The sequence below is a fragment of the Macaca fascicularis genome, chromosome 13 (genome assembly GCF_037993035.2).
Source record: "Macaca fascicularis isolate 582-1 chromosome 13, T2T-MFA8v1.1".
Classification (NCBI taxonomy): Eukaryota; Metazoa; Chordata; class Mammalia; order Primates; family Cercopithecidae; genus Macaca; species Macaca fascicularis.
In genome coordinates, this window is record NC_088387.1 from 60,948,578 (window position 1) to 60,962,004 (window position 13,427).

The window sequence follows — 13,427 nt, forward strand, 5'->3', positions numbered from 1 at the left end:
GTGGCCCCAAACATTTAGCAACTTGGAAGTAAGTAGTAAGTTTTAGAGGTGTGGAAAACACAGACTAGAAGAATCACATCTTTATACTAAGCTGTTGGGAAGAGCTTCACCCTTCCACAAATTTTAAGCAAGTTCATTTGAATTATGAAACTGCACAAATTAAAAGATGCCACTGTTTCTATGACCACAGTTATAGCATGCCACAAGATTGCCATGCAATGATTATTTTCTAAAATATTGGTAGTTGATCATTTTAAGGTAATATGGACTGTTTCACTAATTAGAAGATCTAGTTTTGCTGAACAAATTAGGTTGTTTGAATTTTTAGTACCCCTCCTTCCTGGTAACAGGAGACAGATTTGCCCTCATTCTCTATATAGTATTTTTTTTGTGAGTTTATTTAAATTGCAAAAATTGGCAACTTAAGCAAACCGTTGCTCTCAAATACTATGTACTTAATTTGTTTTTGTTGGAGGTTTTTTGTTGTTGTTGTTTGTTTGTTTGTTTGAGATGGAGTTTCACTGTCATTGCCCAGGCTGGAGTGAAGTGGCACAATCTTGGCTCGTTACAACCTCCGCCTCCCAGGGTTCAAGTGATTCTCTTGTCTCAGCCTCCTGAGTAGCTGGGAGTACAGGCACACGCCAACACACCTGGCTAATAGTTTTTGTATTTGTAGTAGAGATGGGGCTTCACCATGTTGGCCAGGCTGGTCTCAAACTCCTGACCTCAGAAGATCCACTCACCTCGGCCTCCCAAAGTGCTGGGATTACAGGCATGAGCTACTGCACCTGACCAAATTTGAGTAATATTTTTAGATTTTATGACTGGCTTTGGGGAAAGGGAGTTCTGGTTTCTATGACTCACCTTGAGGAAGAGGGACAGTAGTTTTTCTATGGCTAGTCTGGGGAAGAATGAGACTGAGAGACAGGAGGGCAGAAGGTCAGAGAAAAAGTTTTGCTTCTGAGGCTGCTGCTGAGGCCTTCATTTTGGGGTATGGCTTTCTAAGCCCCACCACCAGCAAACTCATTTTTAATTTCTTATAGGAAAAGTTTAATGAATTAACTTTGTACAATACTGAATGGTACAAAACAAAGAGCAAAATTTCACCCTGTACCTCTGTTTTCATTACCCTCTTCAGAAGCAACCATTCTTGATTATTTTTATTTCTTTTGATCAACTTAGTTATATTGATATATTTTATCATAATCCAGAATGCTAAACTAAATTTCTTAACAATTAGAAACCTTTACTGGATCCATTTTATAAACTTCCTTCAAGTTTGTATTTTATAATATGTGTATAATGAAAGGGGCTTGGTTAGAGAGTACACAATAGTGCTTTTCAAATGAAAGCTAGTTTTTATCCCTAAACATGATGACTTGTCTGTGACAGTAAAATGCAGAAGCTGATCATTAGTTTTACTTTTTTTCTTTCTAGTTATAATTATTCAGTATGTTCCCACTGACTGAGGAAAACAAGCATGTGGCCCAGTTGTTGCTCAGTACTGGTACTTGTCCAAGATGTATCTTCAGATTCTGTGGTGTGGATTTTCATGCACCTTACAAACTTCCATACAAGGTATTTTCTTCTTTTTTTTTCAAGTTAAGAGAAGGTTCTCTATATTTTACAATGAATGCCTGTACTTTTGAGAGCAGGTATATATTCATAACTCTTTTTTAAATTAAAAATCTATAATAAAATGAGTGATAGTCTTAATTTTGGAATAGTCTCAGAAATGTAAGTTCCTTCTTAAGTGATTGTATCTAGGTATCTAACATTTAGTGTAATGGGATCTTTGTGGAGGAACTCCCTGGTGCATTTAACGTTTGTATAGATGTTTCCTAAAGGATATCTAAACACAATATCACAAAATATTGCTTCCTCCCAAGAGGGGCTAATATTCCTTACATGTCCTACTAAGTGGAAGCATTGTGGGTATGGTTGCCTTTTTCTGTTTTTTCCCATTTTCTATATTACTAGTGGTATTTATAAATAGGTATTTGGAGTCCTTTAGAAATAAATGCTTATCATAATCATTATTACTGTTATTAATGACAAAAGTAATATACAGAGATCTTTGACATTTATGGTGATATACAGAGAGCTTTGACGTTTAATATAATACTTTTTGCATAAGATGTGTAACATTTATGAAATGTTTGATTCTAAAAATGATACTCTTTTTAGAGGCAAATAGTAATAATACATATGTAAATATATACTTTATAGACAGTATGTATACAACATATACACACACAGTTTCTTGTAATTTAAAAAATTGTCCAGGAGTTAGTAGTATCAGTTATTTTTAAAATGTTGTTGTTTCTATTATTTTGGCAATAATAATACATAATATTCAATTATCATTACTATATGTCAAGCTCTCATATAATTCTCATAAACTGATTAGGTAAGTACATACTATGATTGTCTCTATTTTCAGATGAAGAAACTGAGATACAGAGAGGTTAAGCAACCTGCCCAAAGTTACACAGCTATTAAGTGAGCAAGCTAGGATTTGAGCAGTCTGACTGAATTCAAAACCTAGGATTTGGAGCTAGAAGACATGGATTTGAATCCCAGTTCCACCACTTTGCAGCTTCAGTTTACTCCTCTGTAAATGGGAATGATGATAATACCCACCTCACAGGACTTTAAGGGACGATACCTAATAAAGTATGTGGAAACACTGGAAACACTTTGAAAACCAGAAATTGGCCGGGCGTGGTGGCTCACGCCTGTAATCCCAGCACTTTGGGAGGTCAAGGTGGATAAATCATGAGGTCAGGGGTTCAAGACCAGCCTGGCCAAGACGGTAAAACCCTGTCTCTACTAAAAATACAAAAATTAGCTGGGCGCCGTGGCAGATGCCTGTAATCCCAGCTACTTGGGAGGCTGAGGCAGGAGAATCGCTTGAACTTGGGGGTCGGGGGTGTGGAGGTTGCAGTGAGCCGAGATTGTGCCACTGCACTCTAGCCTGGGTGACTGTGAGACTCCGTCTGAAAATTAAGAAAACAAAAACAAAAAACAAACCAGAAATGGTACTTGTGCTATGATGATTTAAATATGTGTATATTCATTTATACACAATATGACTGTAAAGTAATAAGACTGGTTTTGTGTAACCCTGCTTACACATTTTTTCAGATTATTATTCTATTATATGTTATTAGATTTTAAATTTATATTAAACTATTACTCTATTATGTTATTAGATTGTAAATTTATATTAAGAGACTGAGTGTTACCAACTTTTGTGTGTTTCATTTTATGTAAAGAAATATACAAGAATATTTGGACAAGTTTTTGGAAATGTTCTTAAATTTTGATCTGTTCTATTCATGTAGCTATGTATGTATATGCACATCTGTATATGCACTATGTTTTACCTATATTACAGATTTTAGGTAACAACAAACATTTGTGTGAGTCAAAATGTACCTGTATATGTATGTACGTATATTTATCTGTTAAAGCAGGTGAGCTAATTTCTCAATAAAGTGGATTTAAATTTGTTTGAGTGGAAGATTTTTTCCCTTTAGAGTCAGTAAATTGTCATCTGAATGAATTTGAAAAAGATACTTTTTCATCAATGGCATAAAAAACATGTCTAAACAAAACGGGAAAATACTCTGAGTATTTAGATGAGAGGAATATCTGAATGAGAGAAATATGAGAATGGTTTCAAAGAAATGCAAGTTCTAATACAAGACAGAAATTAGGCAAACTAGAATATAGTAGAGCATGTCTTTCAATTAATATATGGAAATAGTTTATAATCATATGCTAACTTTCAGCATTGTCAGCATTTGTGTACTTTTCTTAGTAAATTTTCTCCAAATTATTTTTACTTATTAGACTACCTCTAATGATCAGATTTCATATTAAATAAATATTATACTTGTGAGCGCTTAGTAATTGTGAGGTTATTAAATAACCTAGCAAGGATGGAAATTCAGTTTGTATTTTTATATGTTAATCATTAGAACTGAAGTTTGTTTTTACTGAAATTAGCAAGTGAATGACTCACAACAGAATTACAAATTAACAAATTTGTAATGGAGCCTTTCTCCCTCAGATTTATGACTTTTGCTTCACTGATATATGGAACTCTTTTGAAAAAGTATTCCCACATATATAATAGAGATAGGTAATTCTCTTTTAAATTCCATAAAAGCCAATGCTGGCTAATAAAATAACTGGATTGCTTCAGAATTGATATGTCAACATTGTAAAATCTGTGATATGTCCTAATTTTCACTCGTATTTTCTTGTTTCGTCTTACCTAGAAAGCCTTAAGGACATTGTCAGTGGGTCATTACTTTTTCTTTCATTAACTTTCCAGGAGTTGCTCAATGAACTACAGAAATTTCTGGAAACTGAAAAAGATGAATTAATTTTGGAAGTTATGAACCCACCTCCCAAGAAAATTCGACTGCAAGAACTGGAAGATAGTATTGATAATCTAAGTCAAAATGGAGAGGGAAGGATCTCTCTTAGTCAAGATGGAAGCATTGCTTCCAAGAACTCAAATTTAAATGTATGTAATGTATGCCTAGGAATTCTTCAAGAATTCTGTGAGAAAGATTTCGTTAAAAAGGTAAATAACCTGTTTTTCATTATAGGTGCAATTATGTAGAGATTTTCAGTCTTAAGACCAAGAATTCTTTTTTCTTTCCTTTTTTGGAGATAGGACAATTCTTTTTTCTTTTCTTTTTTGGGTTTTATTCTATTGCCTAGGCTGAAGTGCAGTGGTACAATCACAGCTCACTGCAGCCTCTAACTCCTGGGACTCAAGCAATCCTCCTACATCAGCCTTCTGAGTAACTAGGACTATAGGCATGTACCACCATGCCCACCTAATTTTTTTTTCTTTTTTTTTGAGATGGAGTTTTGTTCTTGTTGTCCAGGCCATAGTGCAATGACGCGATCTTGGCTCATCGCAACCTCCACTTCCCAGGTTCAAGTGATTGTCCTGCCTCAGCCTCCCGAGTAGCTGCGATTACAGGCATGCGCGACCATGCCTGGCTAATTTTGTATTTTTAGTAGAGACAAGGTTTCTCCATGTTGGTCAGGCTGGTCTCAAACTCCCAACCTCAGATGATCTGCCTGCCTTGGCCTCCCAAAGTGCTGGGATTACAGACATGAGCCACTGCGCCTGGCCCTAATTTTTAAATCTTTTTGTAGAGGTAGGGTCTCCCTATGTTACTGTGCTGGTCTTGAACAACTGGCCTCCAGTCATCCTCCTGCCTTGGCCTCTCAAAGTACTGGGATTACAGGTGTGAGTCACTGCACCTGGCCAAGGCCAAGAATTCAATTTTTTTTTTTTTTTTTTTTTTTGAGACGGAGTCTCGCTCTGTTGCTCAGGCTGGAGCGCAATGAATGGCGTGATCTCGGCTCAGTGTAAGCTCTGCCTCTTGTGTCCATGCCATTCTCCTACCTCAGCCTCCCTAGTAACTGGCACTACAGGCACCCAACACCACGCCCGGCTAATTTTTAGTATTTTCAGTAGACACAGGGTTTTACTGTGTTAGCCAGGATGGTCTCGATCTCTTGACCTTGTGATCTGCCCACCTTGGCCCAAAGTGCTGGGATTACAGGCGCAGGCGTGAGCCACCACACCTGGCCGAATTCTTTTTTTTTTTTCCGAGACAGAGTTTCACTCTTGTCACCCAGGCTGGAGTGCAGTGGTGCAGTCTCAGCTCACTACAACCTCCACCTCCCGGGTTCAAATGATTCTCTTTCCTCAGCCTCCTAAGTAGCTGCGATTACAGGCATGTGCTGCCACGCCCAGCTAATTTTTGTATTTTTAGTAGATACGGGGTTTCACCATGTGGGCCTGACCTCAGGTCTCAAACTCCTGACCTCAGGTCATCTGTCTGACTTGGCCTCCCAAAATGTTGGGATTATAGGCATGAGCCATCGCGCCCGACCTTCTGGTTTTTGTTTTTGTTTTTGTTTTGAGACAGGGTCTCACTGTGTCACCCAGGCTGGAGTGCAGTAGCATGATACCGGCTCATTGCAACCTCCACCTCTGGGCTCAGGTGATCCTCATACCTTAGCCTCCCAAGTAGCTGGGACTACAGGTGCATGCCACCATGCCCCAGTACAAGAATTTTTATATTGAAAGGAACACTGCCATTCATTTCAACTTTTTTTCACACAATTGGATCATTAAAATATTTTCTTAATTTTTTTAAAAAACCAAAACCTACGATTCTCAAATTACTTTTTAATTGACATATCTGAAAATTAATAAAATGTATATTCATGTGTTTCAGTCATAAGTGCTATTTAATTGAAGAAAAATGTAGCAGTTTGTTTTCATTTTGCTGTTTAATATAGCTGAATTACAGAAAAGTTCATTTCTAGTTGTACTTATTATTGTCCCGAAAAGACAGGTGGTACAGCCCTGTAGAAGGTAAATGATTGAATGTGGGATTGCCTTTTGTTTGTTTTTTTCTGTCAAGAGTGCTATGTTTGGGTTTGTTTTGTTTGAAAGTTAGGGGGTGACCTAATAGAAAGCTATTTTGACACTTAACAGTTTATTCTGCAGATGTTATTCCTGGCTGTTTTGGTTCTTTGTAGTATTAGTCTTCAGGGTCATAGTTAGGCAATATTTAATCTCAAGATATTTGTGAGTGTTCCACTGTCAAATGTGAAAGTTTGGAAGTTTTGCCATGTCATCTCCCAGACCAGAAATTCATGTTATTAAGATTAGAGTAAGTAATATTTTCAGCAATTCCTGGGAATTTACGTAATTGTAATGCTTTTTTAGGTGTGCCAAAAGGTTGAAGCCTCTGGGTTTGAATTCACCAGCTTGGTATTTTCAGTCTCCTTCCCACCACAACTATCTGTAAGAGAGGTAAGGTCATTTGCATGCATAAAACTATATGTGAAGTGCATGCTAGGAATTTCTCAAAAAATGGGAATGTAGAAATATTCCTTATTCTATTATATTTTTTACATTTTGTGTACTTATTGAATGATTGAAGCAATTTATAGCTGCTTAATAAATACTTGTTGAGTGAGTGAATGACAAAAGGAATTAGTTTTGTTCCTAGGACAGCCATCTTTTTTAAAGTCCCTCAATCGGTTGTAGACTTTCATTATTAGCTCCATGTGAGGCATGATGGTCAGAGAAAGACATTTGACTAGGTTTCCAGAGATCTTTTGAGGTGGATATGTGCATTTTAGAATAGTCCTAGAATAGAGTCGTTTCAATTATGATGAGCCTTATTCTCTCTGGAGTAAAATATAAAAAGATGGCGTATCTTCCAGTCAATGATAAAAGGGAGAGAATTGGCCTTATTTTTTAAAACTGTTTTCTTTGTTAATTGAAAAAAAATTCATTGCTGTATTATTCTTATGTGTCAAAACTGACATGAAAACATAACATTTTGCTAATATTGTTAAATGAAGTATAGTGAGAAACTTCTGTAATCTTAAATTACAACCATGGGTTCTAAGCATATTCGTTTATATTTATGAGATGTCTTTCCCCTAAGAAACCTACAGTATCACCAGAACATTACATCGTAAACCCTCACTTTCTTTGGGTGAGCATGTTTATTAGCCCTAAATAAGCTGAAGATCGTTGAAGCTGGATAGAATGATAAAGAAGAGCCAGGAAGTGAAAAAGGGTAGGATGATTTTATATAGTGTCTGTGTTGCTGACAAGATAACTGACAAATGGAAGAATAAAGATGATGATGATGATGATATACTGGGTTTATAAACACTTAATTTTCTAGTCAATCATCAAAGCATTTCTCACTGATGTGTCATCTTCTGGTCCAATTTTGGTACAGAGAAACAGACTTCCAAAAGCTAAGTGACTCTCACTTTAGTGAGAGTTTTGAGAAACAAATAGGAATAAGAAGTATATTTTCTGAATGTGGTTATATATCTTACCATCAAACCTTTCCTCTCAAAGCTTATATTTATATATTTCCATAACCCTCAGAACCTGTGAATCAAAGTTTATATTTTTACACTAAGATTCATATTATCCATTTTATCACTTATTTGATGATTTTAACAATATTAGCTTAATGTTACTATTCATAAGGTATTTCTATTCCATATTAGAAACAGAAGATACTGTTTTTGTTTGTTTGTGTTTTTGTGATGGAGTTTCACTCTTGTTGCCCAGGCTGGAGTACAATGGCGCCCTCTCAGCTCACTGCAACCTCTGCCTCCCAGGTTCAAGTGATTCTCCTGCCTCAGGCTCCCAAGTAGCTGGGCTTACGGGGATGCGTCACCACGCCAGCTAAGTTTTTTTGTATTTTTAGTGGAGACGGGGTTTCTCTACGTTGATCAGGCTGGTCTCGGACACCTGACCTCAGATGATCCGCCCGCCTCAGCTTCCCAAAGTGCTGGGATTACAGGCATGAGCCACCGTGCTTGGCCAGAAGATACTGTTTTTAAAAATAGAATTATTCTGCTTAAACTCTACTTTTCATAACTGATTTTAACCAGAAAACTATTTAGTAGAAATATGTAACTGTTCTAATTAAGAATTAATATGTTTCCATAGTTTAATGTGCCATGTTTTATTGTTTTATTTGTAGTAATGAGTAATGTATTTTTACCTATTCATTTCCTAAGAATAATAGTTCAAGTAATTACAGTTTTATATGCAGTATACTCTTTTCACATCCCAGGTTTCTTCAGAAAATTATGTTTGTGGTTCAGTTCGTTATTTTCTGTTATTATTGTGTTACTTTCTTTTTTTTTTTTTTTGAGACAGAGTCTCGCTCTGTCACCCAGTCTAGAGTACAGTGGCATAATCTTGGCTCACTGCAAGCTCCGCCTTCTGGGTTCACGCCATTCTCCTGCCTCAGCCTCCCGAGTCGCTGGGACTACAGGCACCCGCCACCATGCCCGGCTAATTTTTTGTATTTTTTAGTAGAAATGGGGTTTCACCGTGTTAACCAGGATGGTCTTGATCGTCTGACCTCGTGATCTGTTGGCCTCGGCCTCGCAGAGTGCTGGGATTACAGGCGTGAGCCACCGCGCCTGGCCATATGTTACATTCTTTTATTGCCATCTTTTATTACTTCTTTGGAATTGAGATATGCTGTGCAAGCCAGGCTGTATATAAATTGCTTTTTAAACCACTTATTTGTTACACATCTCAATTTGAACTAGTTACACATATCTTCAGAATATTCTGCATTTTGAATATAAATTCTGTGATTTCTCTAGTGCCATGTTCTACATATATGGCTTTCAACTTAGACCTTGTAAATATCTCTACCTTAGAACTTCTTTGTCTGTTTGTAGAACAAACATCAATATACTATCCATAAAATTGATATATGTCAATTATCTCATAATTCACACTAGAATATACAATTGAGTCCATTTGAATGATTTGGTTTTTTCCACTTCTAAGAAGTAGATGATCACAGATCTATTTAAAGCAACAATATTTTATCAATATGGTGGTATTTATTATATTCCTGCTTACAAAAGAAATAAGGGGTGGCCTCGAGTAAAGTTTTTTTTTTTTAATTAAACGGCCAGTCACAGTAGCTCATGCCTGTAATCCCAGCACTTTGGGAGGCTGAGGTGAGAGGATCTCTTGAGTTCACTTGAAGACCAACCTGGGCAACACAGTGAGAGTCTGTCTCTACAAAAAAATTTAAAAATTAGCTAGGTGTGGTGATGCATATCTGTAGTCCCAGCTATCCTGGAGGGCAAGGTGGGAGGCTTGCTTGGGCCTGGGGGGTTGAAGCTGCATTGAGCCATGATCACACCACTGTACTCTAGCCTGGGTGACAGAGCGAGGCCCTGTCTCAAAAAAAAAAAATTAAGCAATAAAATTTGCATTAACGCATCTATATTCCTGGTTATACTAATCCTTTTCTGATGATAGCATTTTTTTTTTTTTTTTGAGACAAGGTCTTGTTCTGTCAGCCAGGCTGGAGTGCAGTGGTGCAGTCTTGGCCCACTGCAGCCTCCGCCTCCCAAGTTCAAGCCATTTTCCTGCCTCAGCCTCACAAGTAGCTGGCATTACAGGCATGTGCCACCACACCCAACTAATTTCTGTATGGGGTTTCACCATGTTGGTCAGGCTGGTCTCGACCTCCTGATCTCAAGTGATCCACTTGCCTCAGCCTCCCAAAGTTCTGGGATTACAGGTGTGAGCCACCTCTCCTGGCCCCAGTAGTTATTATTTATCATCATTATAAAAGCATTAATTTAAAAGCTTAGAAAAGTCTGTATTTTTGTTCATAGTATAATAATCATTTTCCACTGAGTTCGGGAGAATATGGAAGCAGGATGGAGTATATGTCCGAAATGTGTTTTCTTAGAAGGAACTAGCTAATCAACCAGAACAGTTTTAAACTGAATACTACTAAAGAGGAGAAGCATAAGCAGAATTTGAGATTATAAGAGAGTAATAAATACCTTACGACTGTCATGGTGACTTTCTGGGTTTGGTTTTATCATTTGAATGTAATAATGGAAGGATAAATCCTTCTTATAAGACTCAGATTTGTTAAGGGGAAAGATGTAATAGCGTGATATGGCAAGAAATTATGTACCTGCACTGAGATTTGAGATCCTGAGAGTGATCTCACGGTGGTACCTGTGGTCCCAGCAACTGGGGAGACTGAGGTGGGAGGATCACTGTAGCCCAGGAGGCGGAGGTTGCAGTGAGCTGCGATTGTACCACTGCACTCCCACTCCAGCCTGGAACAAAGTAAGATCCTGTCTCAAAAAACAAAACACAACACAACAAAACAAAATAGGATAGATAGAGTAGTAGAAGTATACTGTATAATATCTGGCCAAGGGAAGGATTGATTAATTGCAGATACAAAATAATCACAAAGGCTAATGAATACAGTGGTGTGAGGGACTCTCAGTGTCTGGGTACATGATGGAAATCATGTTTAACTAAAAGTGTGTTATCTGACAACTTTTGGATTGGAACTGTTTCTTTTCCTAAAGTAGTGGTTCTCTAATATGCATGAGACTCACTTGGAGAGTTTCCCAGGCCCCATTCCCAGAGATGCTAATACAGTAGGTCAGGTGAGACTCATGAATTTGCATTTCTAACAAGCTCATAGGTAATGCTGGTGCTATTACAACAACACTCTGAGAACCATTTTCCTAAAGGATGGTGAGGCAACTAATCTAGTCCTAAATGAAAAATTGGTAGCCTTTTAAATTTGTATTCCTGAAGGATGGGAAGAAGAGGCATAAGTAGAATATATCCTAAGCTTCTGATAGGTGTATTTCAAACACTACAAAGAAAAGGCAAAGAAAAATGGCATAGGATTCTGTGCTGGAAGATAAAAGGATTGAGAGCATCAAACAAAGTGCAATTCACATTTTAATTCAAACCAAACTATCTCAATGAATAAAAAAAAGGTTGGGGAAAAATACATCTCAATGAATAAGAAATAGGGATCTCTTTCTGTCTCTACCTCTGTTTTTACACAAAGGCTTGTATTTAGATATATTTATTTGACATTTTAGTTTGGCCTATGAACCCTGTGTACCTGTCATCCAACTCCAACAGTTAAATGTTTTGCCAATCTGGGATCAATTTCAAAAGAAGTACAGGAAAGGTCAAGTCAAATTAATGCAAATGAAAGAGGATGACTTGGCTGGGTGTTGGCTCATGCCTATAATCCCAGCACTTTGGGAGGCTGAGGTGGGTGGATCACCTGAGGTCAGGAGTTCGAGACCAGCCTAGCCAACATAGTAAAATCCCGTCTCTACTAAAAATACAAAAATTAGCCGGGTGTGGTGGTGTGCACCTGTAGTCCCAGCTATTCAGGAGGCTGAGGCAGGATAATCATTTGAACCTGGGAGGCAGAGGCTGCAGTGAGCCGAGATTGTGCCACTGTACTCTATCCTGGGGAGACTACATCTCAAAACAAAAAAACAAAAAAAGAAAGAGGTGGCTTATGGCTTATGTCTATAAGAACAGCAACCAGAAAACTGAAGCTACTAATGAATAGAAGCTTTCAAGAATTGCTAAGGAGGATTTGTGGACTTAAAGTTATGTTCAGAGCAAGAAAAAGATGAAAAGGATGGATAGATCTGCTATTTGGAACTGATATAGAGAAAGCAGGACTCTGAAAAATCCTGTTTTGCTTCTGTGCTTTATGTCGAGGAAAATGATCTTCCTTCCAAAAAGAGGTAGACTGGTCATTGGTAAGGGAGAATGAATGCTCCACATGGTGAAGCGTTTCAAAATGGGTTCAGGTGTTTAGACCTGGGTGCATTACATTCCAGTATAGCTTCAGAAAGAACTTGCAGCTGTTCCTGATTTTTGAGGGCTTTTAACCCATTTATGCTGGAGGTTGCAAATTTTTTTGGTGAAAAATCAGACCTTGGTGATGACCTTGAGCAGTAGGATATAAATATCTCCCACAAGCTTAGCGTTCTAATAATGGAACACTAGGGAAATGGGTTAAAAATAGCAGATTTTACAAATGACTGGAGACAGATAAAGGCAGTTGCAATTTTCCAAAGGGGAAGAAAGTTGGCCACAGAGGTCAGGATAAGAGGGAGATGTGATTATAAAATAATGGTAAGAGAGATGTAACATTTATTCTGAAGCTGGAGGAAGGGAGCCATGAGCCAAGGAATGCGGATGTTCTTTTGAAGCTAGAAAAGCCTAGGAAACAGATTTATTACTTACAGCCTCCAGAAGGGAACACAGCCCTGCTGGCACCTTGATTTTAGCCCAGTGAGACCTGTGTCAGACCTGGGACCTGAAGATAATAAATTGGTGTTGTTTTAAACCACTAAATTTGTGATAACTTGTTATAGAAGCAATAGAAAATGAATGCACATTTAGAGGATTTAGTGCATTCAGGTGGTGGGGCCATCTGAAACCTGGTCACAGGATCCACTGCTGAAGGAGCTTGGGTTATTTAATTTGGAGAATAGATGATGCAGTGGGATGAGTTTGCTTTCCTTAAATATTTGAGGGGCTTCCTTATAAAAGAGGAATTAGATTGCTGCAAGAATAGAATCAAGAGCTATTAAGAATTAAGAATTATCCAGAACAGGATAGATTGTTTCCAGAGACTTCCCGTCACTAGGGTGTTTAAGCCAAGGCTGGAAAATACGATTGTCCCTTGATAGCCATAGGGGGTTGGTTCCAGGACCCCCGAGCCCCTCAGAGATACCAAAATCCACAGATGCTTAAGTTTCTCATATAAAATGGTATACTATTTGCATATAACTTACACACATCCTCTTATATACTTTAAATCATCTCAAGATTACTTATATAATACAATGTGGGGCCGGGCGCAGTGGTTCACGACTGTAATCCCAGCACTTTGGGAGGCTGAGGTGGGCAGATCACGAGGTCAGGAGATCGAGACCATCCTGGCTAACATGGTGAAACCCCATCTCTATTAAAAATATAAAACGAAATTAGCCGGGCG

The 13,427-nt window shown here is 37.9% G+C and overlaps 1 protein-coding gene across 14 annotated transcripts in view; it reads left to right on the forward strand.

Moving 5' to 3' along the window:
• Positions 1-13,427, forward strand: part of PUS10 (pseudouridine synthase 10) — an 85,888-nt gene that overhangs the window by 3,387 nt on the left and 69,074 nt on the right. For all 14 annotated transcript variants that reach the window (XR_012422351.1, XR_012422348.1, XR_012422350.1 and 11 more), the window contains exons 2-4: positions 1,438-1,578; positions 4,346-4,600; positions 6,779-6,865. Coding sequence is in view for 7 of the 14 variants with exons in the window: in XM_005575796.4 (XP_005575853.1) it covers positions 1,453-1,578; positions 4,346-4,600; positions 6,779-6,865 (468 nt within the window). In the remaining 7 variants the exon portion in view is untranslated. The remainder of the gene's footprint in view (positions 1-1,437; positions 1,579-4,345; positions 4,601-6,778; positions 6,866-13,427) is intronic.